Source organism: Grammomys surdaster, unplaced genomic scaffold (assembly GCF_004785775.1).
Source record: "Grammomys surdaster isolate TR1022 unplaced genomic scaffold, NIH_TR_1.0 129, whole genome shotgun sequence".
Classification (NCBI taxonomy): domain Eukaryota; kingdom Metazoa; phylum Chordata; class Mammalia; order Rodentia; family Muridae; genus Grammomys; species Grammomys surdaster.
The window spans coordinates 12,889,857-12,906,479 of record NW_021604587.1 but is presented as its reverse complement, the minus strand read 5'-3'; the positions used below and the strand labels follow the sequence as shown (position 1 = coordinate 12,906,479).

Below are 16,623 nucleotides of genomic sequence, written 5' to 3'. Positions count from 1 at the left end.
CCTCCTCTCCCCTCCCCTCTCCTCTCCTCTCCTGGCTTCTGCAGCTACTTCAGATTTGCACTCATATCTGAAGATTAGAGCTAGGAACCACAAATAAGGGTGAACATAGTGCAATGGTAATTATGTATCTGAGTATCTGAGTCAGTAAACTTTATTATAAACATTTTCAAATTAATAATAGAAAAACTTTAAACAGTAAGATTAGCCAGACCCCAATTTTGTACACCTCAATGAACTTCTAATTAAAATTGCCAACATGTACCTGGGATAGGCACTTCTAGATAGATGTAGCAAATATCAAGAAAAAAAAAAAAGGTACAAAATTGAATAGCGGCCCATCCCTCCGTGGAGAGGCCCTGGCTGAGTGAGATAGCAACCTTTCCACTTCATAGTCAAGCACACACCATACATTATCCAAAGTCTCTTCGAGTTGTATATTAACCTGCCTCATGTTTCGTGAATTTCTGATTTAAAGTGAAAAGCTGAAAAATCAGAATTAATACAAAAATCAATATTTTTGTCATTTCTTTCGAAAAAAAAAAATCAGATCAGCTGCATTGGGCATGTATCTCGCTTGACTATAATCTAGTCAGAAAACCGAGTGACTGCCATTGGGATCCCAGATGCATCTTCTGTGTTCACCACAATTCTCACTCAGCCCCGCCTCACTCATAGACCTTCAAGTTGGCTGGGTTTCAGTTTGCTGTTCCTGAGACATCCTATCATCTTTGATTTCATCTTGGGTGGAGATTTTAGGCCCTGGCAATCAGAGTCCTTCAAATGCCTAGGAAAGCAGTATCCACCTCCCTTTAAAAACAACTTGTAAATGGTCAAGCCTAAACCTCAGCAATTTAAGCAGGAGATATAAACATCATGCTTAGGAGTGACTATATATAATTAGGACACACTCACTCCCTAAGCACCAAAATCAATTATCCGGATAAAACCCTAGGACGGCTTACCACTCTTGAAATATACACTTAGGAAAAAGAAAAACCAAAACTAATTTTAGGTGATCAAGAGGACACTCCTTGGGGACGATCTGAGTTCATTCTAGGACATGTGACAGAGCCTGCCTCTTGTTTTCTAAATGCTCAGGCTGAGTCAAGACAATGGTCCTTGCTGGGCCCTTACCATACGGCATGGGTCTTAAAAGGAGCCAGCATCAAGGTGTGTACAGATCAAGAGACTCTTATTTAAGCTGGAGGCCCAAGGGCAGGTCCTTCTCTGTGAAAAGCCTTCACAGAACCCAAGACTTACTGGGGATGGTCAACGGAGACTCAGCTTATCTGAACTAGCTGCCTTCACCATCTATAGCAGGGACTTGTTTGAATGTTGATCCATATAGGAATTAAATTCAGAGGGTGAATTTAATCCTTCCTCCTGGTAGAAAAGTAATAGCTTCTGAATCTAGAATTAGCCTTTGATTAGTCTTTTAGTCCTTACAACTTTCTAAGATCATCGTAGGGCTTTTGTGTTTAAAAAGTGGGTTTCCCCTGTGTTTTCTTTCTTCCTGTCCCTCTAGAGAGCATAAGTCATGATTTCTAGATATGCTCTTGCTCCTCATAGTTAGGTAACTAAGGTTTTACAAACTAGTGACAACTACTAGTCAGCTGAGCCTTTCACATGGTTCAGGTATATGTGAAAATTTCCAGCTTTAATTTTTTGAGGGTGTGTCTTAATTTGTCAGTTTATAGTGCGGCATTTTAAGGTTGCATGCTTTAAGTTACATGCATGAAGTTTGTGTCCTTTTATTTTCTTTCTCAAAAAGTGCATTTACAAGGGTCAAACTATTCATGGGATGTGACTAGAGTCCTATGCAAAAGGATGATCTTCGTTGGATTCGAGGTTCCTTAGTGATATGTCACTAAAGAGTGGGAAAGAATCGAAAAAGTGCATGGTCCAAAAAGCTCTCTGGCTCTCTCATGTTTATTTTTAATATTTTAATCAAGAACTACAACACCATTTCTCCACAGATAATAAAGCTTCTATCTCTTGTTACTTTGTCAAAAATCTAGTTCGTAACTTCATGTTATTTCTTGGACTCCAGTGATACCTCAGTTCAGTCTCACTGAAGTTAGTATGTTATTCTACATGAAAAGCTCTGAGAACAGTAAGCATGTGATGAATTGTAATCATTGCTATCATTATATTACTATAATTCTTTTTCCGGGTCTGTGTTTTCTTATTTATTAGCAATTTGCCAGATTGGTTATAGCTTAAAATACCTTTCCTTTTCAACTATGTATTTTTTTTCCTTATTCCAGTTTTCCATTTGCTTGCCCTTTCTTATAGTCTCTGGCTCTTTACAGAAATAGTCAAATTAAATTAGACTCATAATGCCAAACAGAAGAACAGCCAGCCCAACAAATAAACAGGCTCTAAAAACTGAAGATTTACGCAGGGAGAGTGGAAAGCCAGTAGTTTCTAAACAAGACAGACACAGAGATGTCCAGTGAAGGATTATAGATAGACTGGTCTGATGGCACATGGTTGAGAGTCCTTATTATTTTCCACAAAATCCTACTCTGTGTTATAAGGCCCAAGTGTCAGGAAGAATGCCATAGTGTCCTTCCCTAGAGTTGCTTTTCAGTGAAATACTCCCTACTTATCGTAGGAAAGCAATTTTGAAATCCTAGACACTCAAGGAAAATATGTTGAAATGATTTGCTAGTCTCCCCTTGGCACATTACCAGCTACCAGGATCTTTGTACATCTTGTCTTTCTATAGCAAGGCCTCCATAAGGAACAATAGGGATGGAGCCTGGATTAGAAGACAAGAATTAAGTTAGGTTCAAATCATGATTCCTTTCTAAGTCACTTAGGTGGTAAGCTTCTGTTCCTTTGTCTATGAATAATAGGGTTTTTTTAAAGTAATGTACTGAAATTTTATTACCTCCAGATTACAGATTAATTCTCTTAAGCTGCCTTAGACCAAAGCACAAGTCTTCACAGACACAGACTGGAGCTTATGATTATCAGGGATAATCATAATGTATTAAACATTAAACAAGGTATCTCTAGAGTGTTTAGCAGAATTGAAATTATTTTTCTTACTCATGATCATGTTCATTCTTAGCTCTAATAGATGACAGTTGTGTCTAAAGAAGCACCACCGAAAAAAAAAAAAAAAGAAAACTCCCAGGCCTCAATAGCAGGGCCCTGTAAGAGAATAGTATCCTAGGGCCAAAACAAAACTTCCAAGGCCTGGAACTTGGGAGAAATCCCAAGTTGTGATGAAGTAGTTTGCTGTGTTCTCCATCACTGCGATAAATTTTAGTAGAGGTTGCTCCTAGATCTCGAATGGCTAGAATATGGTTATATATTATATATCATGTATGTGTGTGTATATATAACTTAATACACACATACACATACCACAATGCAAACACGTGCACACTTGGACACACACATGCAAACAAACACAAACATACATACACTGCAAGTGCCTTATTTATGGGACATGTTAAACAACTCACTCTATGCCACAACTATAGAGCTTTTGAGAAAAGTCATGAACATCATTAGGAAATGCTACTAACAATGCTATACCAAAGACACCAATCACTGTAGCATTCAATAACAGTCATTTGACTCATAATTTTGTAGGAGGTAGGTCCTTGTGACTGAGGTTAGCTAACTCAGTTCATTACAGGTCAGGTAGGTGTCTCCATGGCTTTTGTGTGGATTTGCTCTGCGTATCTGGGTGTCTGTTCAAAGTTGAACAGTCAATCTAGGCTATGTCTCACCTTCTACCATTTCCTAGGGTGTGGCAGAAGAGCTATAATAAAAGCTAAATGAGACTTTCTCCATGTTTCTGCTTAGGCCATAACTGATAATGTGTGATTGGTTAAAACAAATCACATAGCCTTCATATTGAAAGGCATGCAAAAATACATACTACACCTTTAATATGAGGAGCTTAGCTACTGTCTAAGGATATAAAAACAAAGATGAGTGGAAATGCCCTGGCAAGTAATCCAGTCTGTCTGCCACAGAAGAGAACTGGCTGGATTGTGGTGCTCCCTTGCCACCAGTGAGCCCTATATTCTTAGAAACCACTAACTACTTTGGGCCACAGGTTTGCACTTAGTAAAAGGAAAGGGTTTGACTATATAATTGCAAAAGTCCCTTTCCAAGGCTTTGAAGTCTTGTAGGATTTGACTGCATAATTGCTAACATTCTTTTCCAAGGTTTCTTTGGTAATCTCTAGGTGCCTGTGAGATAAGTGCAAAAGAAAATTTGAAAGGCATATCAAAGCTCAGAAGTCTAAAGTATGGGCTGTGTTAAGAAATAGTAACAGTAATGTCTAAGGAGGGGTGTGTTCAGATGGGGGCAATGAAGAAGGAATGGAGGCGGAGCTAAGAAGAGAAGAAACCAGAACTCTCATGTGTTCTTCATCAGATGAAGAGTAAATTTCCTCTGTTATTTAAAGAGGAGGGCACACATAGAAGCTATATCAGGAGGTAAATGCATATTAGGGACTTCTCTGGAAAAAAACATCACATGATGTCTATGTTGTTTTCTTTCTTTAATTCACGTAATATCTGGATCAGCTTGATGTTCTGTCTACCTTATCCTTGGCTCCTCATCTTTCCTTCCTGTGCATTTAACACCCCTCATTCTGCCCCTTACCCTATGTTCTCCAGTGAACACTGAAACCAACCCTAAGGTGCAGAGGTCTATAATGGAGAGATTTACCAGAAAGAAGTCTTTCAGATGTGGGGTGTATGTGTCTGTGTGTGTGTGTGTCTCTCTCTCTGTGTGTGTGTGTGTGTGTGTGTGTGTGTGTGTGTACATATACTGATTTATTTATATATTCCTGCAATGTGGAAGAGAGAGAGAATTCAACAGGAGAAAACTGCCTGAACACCATTGTCAAAACTGATGTTACCCAAAGTATCATCAGACTTTCAACATCTGCATCATCTGAGAGCTAGGCAGAAATGTGAATTTTCACCATCCATCATAGATCTAGTAGTTCAGAGCCTGGACCTAACAAAGTCTAGTTCTTTTGTTTGTACATTAACTTTAGGGAAGCACTAAAAATTGCTGACAGTGTCTCTTTTTACATAGCATTTTTTTAAAAGATCTGCCTCAACCACAGAATATGGACAGCTCATTAGTGATAACTAGTTGATTATGTATGAAGAAAGTAGACCAAGGGTTGCATTTTTATATATTACAGTATACTCAAAGCCTAAAAATCAGCTATTTGTACACACATAGCATACCTTTAGGTGGAGCACCAAAAAGAAAATTTAAGCTAGAGAACTGTCTGACTGGTCAATGCCATTTATTATTTGTCTTACAGAAAAGGGAGCACACTGTGAACTTCCACCCCTGGATATAAAAATGACAAGGGTACTGACAGATCCTGTGAGACCCAAATTTTAGCTCTAAACTCCTCAAAAGAATATTTCCAATGTTACTTTAAGGTCACAATCTAGCTTTATCGCTAATCCATACATCCTATGCTAATCTATGGAATCCCTTCTGCCCAATATTTTTTCTCTATACATATCCCTTCTTATCTTGAAAAGAGTCTGAGTCCTTCCTGCCCCACGGCATCCATCCATTCAAAAAATTACTTATTAATAAATGTATCAAATTCAACAATAAACCAGAATCCAGTCCAGAAATCACAGTTCAGGAAGAATTGTGATCCTGTTGCATTGACCAAGTAGCTGCTCAAGAGTGGGGGTGGGGGAGGGGGGGACGGGACATAGCAGGCGAGGTTACTAAATGTGTTTGTATACAAATCCTGTTCTTTATCTCATTTCAGAAATAAGATTCAATACTGATTCATTACTAAACAATCACAATATGCAAAACATAGTCTCCTTTAAGCCTTTTAATGGTTCCCAGGGAAAATCAGTATAGTAATCTTCCTCTTATTTTTGAGATCATTGGAGAGTCAGTGAGAGAGATGTGTGAGTAAAAGCATTGGCTTGCACAAGCTTGATGACCTGAGTTCCATCACCAGAACCCAGAATGGAAGAGATAGGACACATGCAGTAAATAAAATAACATAATAAATTAAAATTAGATATAAGACAATTGAAATGCCAATAGATTAAATGAGCTTCCCAAGGTCAGTTTTGTCTAATGGACACATTTGACACCAATTTAGTTAAGAGTCTTGTCTGGCCCCTGAATTTTCCTCTTTGTGTGAATCTCTGGCAATAGGTAATTCATGGTTTCCTTGTAGGCCCTTTACAATAAGCTCTATTGCTATTTAATGTTTGTTTATGAGATGAAAGTTAATTAATTTTATTGTTTATAACAAATGTAGTTACTTGGGAAATTTTGGCAAAAATAAATGTACTATGCTCACCCCCTGATAAAAAACACTTGGATTTATCTTGCAAATTCATTGTATTTTCCCACAGACATGAAATGTCCATTTTGTTTCTTTTCCTTTCTTTTTAAACCTAGAAGTCTTTTGTTCTTCTAATTTATTTATTTCATATCCCAAGTATTTCCTGTTTGACCTAGAAATGCACTGATTATCACATTGCTCCTTCTTTAGGTTTCTGTTGCCAATGGCAACATTGAGCTGCAAGGTCCAATATAAAAAGAATTTCCCTAGGCATGTCTGTGACTCTTAACTGCAGTTCCTGGTCACTGGTACCTGCCTGTCTGTGTAGCTCACTCCTGGCCTGGATTTTGAGGGACTCCAGAGTGCCTAAATTTGATGTTTCACTACTAAGCGCTCACAGGTTACAAGAGTTGCTAAACAGTTAGTTTCTGCTTCAGTTTACTGACACGGGATTCCTTATTCACATCAGTAATTTGAATTGGAAGCTGTACTCGTTCCTTTTTTATTGTTGATTCTGATTTCCAAATCCCTTGGCAAATACATGTCCTCCATAGACCCTGAGAATCATTTTATCTTTGCCTATATTCATTTTAGTAACTCTCATCTGAAACCTAGAGATCTTTGACCTTACACAGTGCTTCTCACCCATCCTGGCCTGACACAGAAGCCTGATCCTGCAGGATGGAGATTCTCCCCTCCTACTCAAGGAACCTCGTCCTGTGAAGGGCTTTTCTTATTTTCACAATTTAGGGGTTTTCCTATATTCAAACTCAACTAGAACTTTAATTGTTCTGCTTTATTTGATGTTCTTCAGTGTTTAGATACAAAAGGCATTTCTCATGGACTCATCTATATTGATTCAAAGTCTCATGGCAACTTATTCTAAGAAAACTTAGAGAAAAACAAATAAAAAAACCAGAGTGGTGAGGAAGCAAAATATAGTCTGCATTTCCCATGTGGTGCTTGTTGCATGACCCTCAAGTAACCTGACTGGCCTCACTCAGTACTTTTCTAAAAATTCACTAACTTATTCTAAATATAAGACAGGGCCTTACAAGGTGGCTCAGGCTAAATCTGAAACTACCCATCCTGTGAATGTCTTTTGGGAAGGTTTTTGTTTTGTTTTGAATATTCATTTATCCAACTGATGAAGTTTAAGCCAGAGAACTATATTCTCTGGAAATGATTATTGATTATACCACACACTTAGAGTTTTCCTTTTCCTCCTATTTATTTCTTAAAACAGATACTAGATTTTGTTTTCATTTTATAAAGACATTTTCATGTCAAAAATAATATAATCGCACTACGCTGAAAGTGGGAAATAGAAGAAATGAAAATACTCAAGATCCATACACAGTTCATGTTTTCAAATTTCCCTTGAACGTAGCTCTAGGTTTTTAAATTTTTCTCATATTCACAGAAGATATATACAAGTCCAGGTGGACTTTGCAGTTACTGCAGTAACAGCAGTGTGACAGTTGTGACAGTTGTGACATCAATCAATACCACCCCTGCTTTCAGATTCCTTTATTAATTTACACCTTATTTGGATATATCATATGTCATTAAGTAGAACCCCTTCACAGAAATACTGGTGTTTGAATGATTTTTAGTTTCTTTGATAATATGTTTTACTATTTTCCCTCATCTTTTGTAATAAATTCAAAAATGCTTTGTACAAAATAATTACTAAATATAACTACCTCTGAACACAAAAAGATATAATGTAAGAGGGTTAAAGGGGGCTGGAAAGATGGCTTAACAGTTAAGAAGAGCACTGACTAGTCTTCCACAGGACCCTAACTCAATTCCCAACACCCACATGGGAGCCCACTGTCTATAACTCCAAGATCCAACACCCTCACACAGTCATACATGTATGCAAAACACCCATGCACATAATAATAGAATTATGGAGTGAGATGATAGATAGATAGATAGATAGATAGATAGATAGATAGATAGATAGATAGATGAGATTATCAAGGAAATAATTTTAACTATATGTGGTAACTACTACTGCCAAAAAAGAAAAAGAGTAAACTAACCTAAAAGATCTAATGAGAACACACTACTTGTGCATCCCAGAGGCATCGCAACTGCAGAAGGAATATAATTATTTTAGACATACTTTAGCAGGGAACTATTCTTAGTCGAACATATTCTGGGACTAAAAAGAATCTTGTAAAAATTGGAATGTTACCTGGTTATTTCAATGATCATAATATTGAAACTTTCTGCACAGTTGACATAAAGCATGCAGATAAACACAATAATACAGTCATGTCTTAGCTAGTAGGGTTTTACTTCGGTGAACAGATACCATGACCAAGGCAACTCTTGTAAGGACAACATTTAATTGGAGCTAGCTTACTGGATTCGAGTTTCAGTCCATTATCATCAGGGTTGGGAGTATGGTAGCATCTAGGCAGGCATGATGTAGACAGAGCTGAGAGTTCTACATCTTCATCTGAAGGCGGCTAGTGGAGGACTGACTTCCATTCACCTAGGATGAGGGTTTTAAAGCCCACACCCACAGTGACACTTCTACTCCAACAAAGCCACATCTTCTAATAGTACCATTTCCTGGGCTGAGCATATACAAACCATCACAAATCAGAAGGCAAAATCTTCACTATAAGAAAAAATTAAGTTTGGCAGAAACTATATATAATGTATTTAGAATTGAAGTATGACACGGGGGTGTGCACTTGCCATGCCATCACTTAAGTAGTTGAAGCAATAGAAAGAACATGGGTTCAAAACCAGTCTGGTTGACATAGTGAATTCCAATCCTGCTTGGGCTATATAGCATGACTCTGTCTCAAAAACAAAAGCAAACCAAATCCTTTGAAATAGCAGTATGTACCAATAACTCTTCGAAGTATATTTCCTAGCCATACAGTGAAGCAGCCTGTGCTTGGTGATTGAAAGCAGCAAGCACTTCCAGGATCCAGGGCTGGGTTTATTAAAGCTTTCACGAGAGGAAACAGAGCTTCCTCAGAAAGCAGCTGCTTCCGTGTTTGGTACAGGGAACATTCAGAAGTGTCTGGGCATCACACACACACACACACACAAGTAATTAAATACTCAAAAATCAAAAAGGACATTCTATCAAACCTCAGAGCCAGCCTGAAAGGATCCCCTCAGCCACACATCAGACATGTGAGCTTTGATATAAACAAACAGGAAGCACAGAATTGTTAGAACAGATTAGAATCCAAAAAAATAAAATATAAGTAAGAAGAATTGTCTGTATTGTTTTGGGGAAGGAGAAACAGAGAGAGGAGTAACAAGAAGGAAGAAAAAGAGGAGAAAGAATTATATCACTAAAAACATTATTGTTCTCACAATTTCTTATTTCAGAAAATTTGTAATTAAAGAAAGAGAAGGAAGTCTTTAACCTTTGCCTTGTCTTCGGGGGGAAACTTTAGTCCAGGTTGAAAGTCGATGGTGCACAACGGTGATTGCTTTGCCTTTTGAGACAGAGTTTCACTGTTCATTACAAAAGAATACCATCTAAATATAAAATTGTTAGAAAGCACCATCTACCTCCAATGAAGAGTAAAGAATTACTCTTATAGATCTATTACTTCATACAGATCTATAATTTGATAGAGTAACTGTCTAGTGAAAGGCTAAAAGCAGATCTTGACAAAGTCAAGGTGCAGCAGGTACCATACTATCTAGGTCTCCAATAACATTATTGGTAATAATATCAGCTGACCCAGATACCCGCAAGCAGGTAGCAATAGGAGCTAGAAACAAAGTCCTGTTGAACATTCTTGCCAAATCAAATGTTTCAGTTCCATATAGTGAAACCTATAGTTGGCCTCCAGTTTTCAAGAGCCAACTTAAATGACATTGCAAGGAACTAACCACACAAACTCAGAATCTGTGTGCTCTGTAAGAAAATTAGAAAAAGACCTCTAAAAATCTAAGACAGTGATAAATACCTGAAATGGGAAAGGTGAGAAAGATACAACAAAAAAAAAAGATACAATTAAAAGTTGTTACTATTTTCCTGAAACCGATTAAGATTATATAAGAAAATGTTCTTATTTTCAGGTGACACTCGATGTGGTATTCATGATGTCTAAACAGTTTCAAATGGTTCAGCAGATACTTAGAGAAAGAAAATAGCATGTTTTAGCCAAAAAAAAGGCAAAAAAAAAAGATTATCTATGAAGGTTGACAATGGGCTATATGGGCTATATTTTTGTTATCACCATTGTTCATTTATTTTGCCTCTATAGTCAACATCATAATGCTTCGAACATCCTTAGCCTCATGTCTGTAAGCCAGATTCCAAAAGGTAGTCTTACCCAATCAAAGACTATGTATGTTGCCTTTCTCTTTTTGTTAGTTTGTTATTGTCTTAAAATACTTTTGGATGTTTTTAATATAAAGAGGTACTTGTGATACAAAATAAGTGTAAATGAAAGGATGTCTCCCGGGGACACAAAAGAAGCTTTGGGTAATCAGGCCTTAATTCTGTATCCAGAGTGATCTTGAACTCGTGCCCAGGTGACCCTTTGTCTCAGGTCTGGGAAGCCGAGACTACAGCACCAAGTTCTGCCACCGCACACAATTAATGCTGTCTGCATGGTGTGTACACGCTGAGTTCAGACCTCTTGGAGCCTAGTAAGTTAACAGCTTCTCATGAAGAAGACTGGGAAAACCAGTTTCTGAGGGTCTGCCCAGCTTCACTTAGAGGTCATTTGTAGCACAAAAATCTATAGGAAGCAGAGAAAGGATTTGTTCTGCACATGATGATGAGGGATGAAGTGAAGATGGTAGCAGAGGCTGTCACCTCACTCGCCTGCCATCCCAATCATGTCTAAGAAAGTGAGCCCAAACCTTGGGCTTTCTGTCCTCAGATTAATGCAGAATCTAAGTGAGAGCAAACTGCCTGGTGTGGGCTTCAGGGCCCATTCTGTCTTCAAATGTGACAAAGCAGTAGCTGTCTTCACACCTCGTCACTGCACTTGAACCCACCTGTAAAGATCAGGCACCTGTTACAGGAGACCAGCCCCTGAAGGGGACACCAGGGAGAACCACAGTCAACGATGGGTGGCTACTCCTGTTTTCCTTCCTACAGCCAATACCAGATTACTGCCCCGTGTTTGAAAATGTCACTGGACTGACAAATATTATTTTGTTTGACTGCTGACAATAAAATGTCAGAAACTCTTGCATGAGAAATTTCAATTTCTGTGTTTTGTTGTTGTTTCTGCTGCTGTTTGTTTCTTTCTTTTTGTTTTTATTTTCTTGAAAAACCAGAATCTGACTAGCCTGAGCTAGAACCTAGCTAATGGCACCATCTTTAGTTGGGATGCATCTTCTCTCGTCCCACCCCTCCTCCTCTGTCCTACACAGCCTGTTTCTCACTCTTGCCTGACTTTCTCGGCCCATGTAATCAACAGTGCTTAAGCTGTATTAGCTCCAGTTGGATGGGGCTTTCTGGGAATGGTTCTAGAAATTCACCTGTATAATTTTTGTATTTTTTTTTACAAGAAACAAATCACTAGTTTATAAGAAGAGTAAAAGAAAAATTTCCAACTTGACATAGAATAGTAAATACAATTTTTAAATTAGCTTATTAATAATTGAATGACTTTTAAAGAATAGCATATATGGCATTTCATCTAAACCATAAGGCAGTGACCTAGTTTAGAATGCAATAAAAATCTGCTTCTACCTCATGATAAGAGGAAAAGTCCAGGATAGTTATGGCTTAGCCCCAATTAGGTCAATGATTACAAACTGTTAAGCATCATTATTAAAATTAAGTTATCAAAATTAAGTCTTTACAGGAATCAAATTACGAATGTCCTTAAAATGTGTTGGCCGATCGTTTGGTATTTCCTCATATTTCTTTTTCTTTTTAATAATGAGGATGATGGCAATTATGACGATGAATCATTCTGAAATTGCAGTGTCTTATACGACATCTTAGGAGTGACTGTTTGCTAGATCAGGTCCAACACACCCGTAGTTGAAGATCTACCCATCCAACTTAAATAAAAACAGCCATAGTCTGCGGCCACAGTGCACGCCCCTATGGTGTTCTTCCTTTCGTTAATTTACTTGGAACTGAAACTAATCACAAGTGTGTTGGATTGAAGTCTGTGAACTGTTGGAGGCTGCTGCCAATAGTACAGCAGACCTGTCTTTGGGTGGGGTTTCACTCCAGCAAACAACTGAACTGCTATGCAAGCCATGTATTCTTCTGAATTATTGGGGCAGTGGGGAATGAAAGGACAGGTGTTTTCTTGTCTATGATTCTGAAGTGATTTTTTTTGAGCCAAAGAAACTACATGACCATGTCTATGGTGTCCTTGCTCCATCATAATCCAGTGCATTCTGGGAGCTGTGTGCACTCCTCTATATTGATCTGATAGGAGTCTCATGTGCTGCCTCTCTCTCTCTCTCTCTCTCTCTCTCTCTCTCTCTCTCTCTCTCTCTCTCTCCCTCATGTCCTTTAAGATGGGAGATCTTTATGTATACCATGCAACACTTCAGGAAGGCCTGGTCCATACTCTACGGAACTTAACTTTTCTACAGTACAGTGCAAAAGGGAGAGCACAGGAAGGACACCACACAAGGACCACAAGTAACTGTCATTCTGGCAGAGTCTCTTAGATTTACTAGAACTTTATGTATTTCAAAACTTTGAGAGTTGTAGAGTTGCAGAGCTGATTACACATAGATACAGAGACTGAATAGCTAAGATTTGGCAGACTGTCTCAGACCTAAGGAGACAGTGAAGGAGTTGAGCTATTAGATGCTGTCAAATGGCTAGCAATGTTCAGAAAGAGATTCAGACTCACCAGGGCAGTAGCCCTGAGGACTGACTTCACAGTGGAAGGTCCCCAGAATCAAGGCCAAGCCTGAGGGGCTTCACCTGTTGTCGCAGATGGAGGATATACAGCCAGGATGTGGTCAAAGTAGAACTGGGGCCTTAAAGAGAAGATAATCAGCGTAAGGAATGAGAGCTGGCTAGCAGTATTGGCACCATGCAGAATAGCTGAGAATGCAGAAGCTAGGCTCACCCCCACCTCCTGATCCTCAAGGCCAAGCCCCAACACACCCTGTGGACATCAGAAGGCAGACAAGTACTAAAATCATTGTCAGATCTTAAGAACTTTGTGGGTTTTGTTTGTTTGTCTGTATTTTGGTTTTTTAAAACTCACTATGAAGCTCAGGCTACCCTTGTACCATGGTGATCCTCCTGCCTCATCTACCCAGGTGCTATTAAAAGGAGTTGCCTCAAGGCTAATCAGGGCAGCAAAGGAGCGTTGTCTTCAGGATATTTTAAATCTGGAATTTCCTTTGGGCTCAGACCACAGAGGCTTCTTGTAAGCAGCTGTCACTGCTCCGAACACCTGCACCTCTGTTCGAAAAAGTACTTTACAACCACTTTATAGCTAAGGTAGCTGTGTAAGTCTGTATGTGAAGAGTTTCTTGCCAGTAAAAGGTCTTGCAATTTTCCAAGGCATAAAACAGATAAAATAGAAGACATTTAAAAAGTAACCGTAGCACTTTAAAAGACAAATAAAAATGGCACTGAGAAAAGAAATAAGGAAGTGATTTTAAAAAAGAACTCATAGCAAAAGTTAATGTTGTACATGAGTGGGGTTCATTAGAAAAACCTCACCAAGCGTCTCTTTAAAGCAGCAGTTCTCAACCTGTGGGTCACGACCCCTTTGGTTGTCAAACGACGGTTTTTCACCACCAGGTGGTATCTTAGATGTCCTGTGTATCAGATATTTACATTACAGTTCATAACAGTAGCAAAATCACAGTCGTGAAATTGCAATGCAGTAATTCTATAGTTGGGGGGAGGGGTCACCAGAACATGAGGAACTGTGTGAAACAGTCTCAGCATAAGGAAGGTTCAGAACCACTGCTTTAAAGGCGCCCATGGACTTGAGGTATTGATCACTGGGAGAGAGTTGGCTTAACATGTAAGAGGTCCTGTAAAACTCCAAAATACTAACTGAATAAACAAACTAAAACCACTCAGTCTTAGTTTCCCAGCCTCAGGCTGAGGCCCTGCTGTTGATACTACTCAATCCCCGAGCGTAAGACTTGAAAGTTCTGTAAACTTTCGCAAGTGTGTGTGAGTGTGTTTAGAGTTGAGTTTATTTGTCTTCATCCAAGTCCTTAGGCTTGTTACATCACATGACCCCAACTTGATTTTCAGCTGGGAACAAACGGTATGTCCTACTAAACTGTTACTCATCTGCACTGTGACTGGCCGATGAGTGGCATCATAAGTCCATTTATCCTGTCTGGGCCCTTCAGACAGCTCTGGGTAGGAGTTTCTGCATGGGTGAGCTGAGAAATATAAACGACCTCAACCTTTTTCCTCTCTTGATGTCTCTCAGCTGCAGATGGAGCTGGAGCAAGAATACCAGGACAAGTTCAAAAGACTGCCCCTGGAGATTCTGGAGTTTGTACAGGAAGCCATGAAAGGGAAGATCAGTGAGGACAGCAATCACAGCTCTGCCCCTCCCACCCTGGCCTCAGAGGCTGCAAAGGTGAACCTCAAGTCTCCCTCCAGTGAGGAGGTAGAAGGAGAGATCCCTGGAAAAGAGTTTGATACTCCTCTGTGATGTCCCTGCCAGGCCTTCCAGATGCACGGCTGCTTGAGCTCCATCGGACTCTTAATGACAAGGATCACTGCCCGGGCCATCTTCCTGAGAAACATCCCTTCGCCTGAAATCCACACCAAAGGGAGAGTTCCAGAAGGATCCGTGTGAAGGTCCCATACCCTGGTCCCATGTGTCATTTGGAAACTATTGCCAGTCTTAGAGAGAAGGGTGCATGTATGCGGGATTTTCTTTTCCTTCTAATAGTAAATTAAAAGCAGGCAGCTCCCAGGCTCCATGGAATATGTAATGAAGGACAGTGTCTTCTTTGAAGAAAACTAGATCTCATGTCTTCATTTGAAGCCCTGGTGTACAGTATTTCAAAGTCATAGAAATAGTTTGAGAAGTGCATAGAACCATTAAACACTATGGAACATTCCACTTTGAGCATCGTTTCCCTAACCGCCCCGCAATTCCATGTTTTCAAGTTAACGTGTATAGTGAATTGTTTCATCCTTTGCTTTGCAGGCACTGGTGGCTTGCCGTTTGCTAATTTATTTATCACAGAGGCGTCTGTATTTGCTATTGACATGGCTTTATTAGATACCGTAGTGACTCATATAAGCTGGTTTCTTTTATAAAAAAAAATAAAAATCGTATGATTGTATCATTTCCCAGTGAAGCCATTTCACCATTAGCAATATGGGTTGTATATTTGGCTGTACGCCTTTGGGTATCTATCAGTTGTTGACCTGAAGCTATCAAACAGCTACAACAGGTCTGTTCTGTTGAGTCAGGATTTCAGCCAGACTGAACAGGATCAAGTGGGCTAGTTTATTGTCAGATATTTTTTGTGGTTCATTTATTTTTACTGTAGAAAGGAAGATAGAATATTTATCTAAATGCACATGTATAAATGATACACATTATCTCCATGTATATAGTACATGTATGCACCCAGCCATATAAGTGCACACACATACATACGCATGAGTGTACATGTGTGTTTATTAATTGGCAGTGACCCAAATCTCTTCCATAAGATTTAAAAGCAAGTTCAGGGATACATGGACAGAGAAGAAATGGGTCAAATATATGTTATATGGATAATTAAATTATAAGGAAATGCTAAGAATCAGTTTATGGAGTCATTGATGCAACTTGAGGTAGTCTTAGAATTTAGAAAATGAATTTACTAAAAAATTCCAGAGGATCAAAAATTGGATTTTAAATATCAGACTTTGAGCTTGTTTTAATGGTCAGAATATGCAAAAATGCATAGGAAATAGAGTGCAAATGTATTACTACTATCTTCAATAAATTTTAACTAAATAATTTCAGTTTTATTCCGGTAATGATAAAGCTCTGGTTATATTTTAGTTTGTACATTTACTTCATTTAGTTATGTCTTTTTTAATTATTATTTTATTCTAAGGCAAATAAGAGAAACAAATTATATCATGCTAAAGCTAATAAAATCATTATTAAAATGTCTTAAGAAACAATATTATATAGAAAAATATGGTTTGGAGAGTGGGACAATTAACATTAAAACCCAGCAATGACAGTGCCCTCCCTTCATTTTATTTTAAAGTGAACCTGTCTGCTTATAATTTAGCAAAGCAAAAACAACACTTGTGTCCTGAAATTTTTGTTTCAAGAATTTAATATTTTTCTGGAAATGATTTTATTTAACTTTAA

The 16,623-nt window shown here is 38.6% G+C and overlaps 1 protein-coding gene across 1 annotated transcript in view; it reads left to right on the top strand.

Annotated features, from left to right (window-relative positions):
• The window catches only part of Plcb1 (phospholipase C beta 1), a 248,669-nt gene extending 232,458 nt beyond the window's left edge, over positions 1 to 16,211 (top strand). The window contains exon 30 of the mRNA XM_028755344.1: positions 14,719 to 16,211. Within this exon, the coding sequence (XP_028611177.1) occupies positions 14,719 to 14,946 (228 nt within the window). The 3' untranslated portion in view covers positions 14,947 to 16,211. The remainder of the gene's footprint in view (positions 1 to 14,718) is intronic.
• The last annotated feature ends 412 nt before the right edge of the window (positions 16,212 to 16,623 follow it).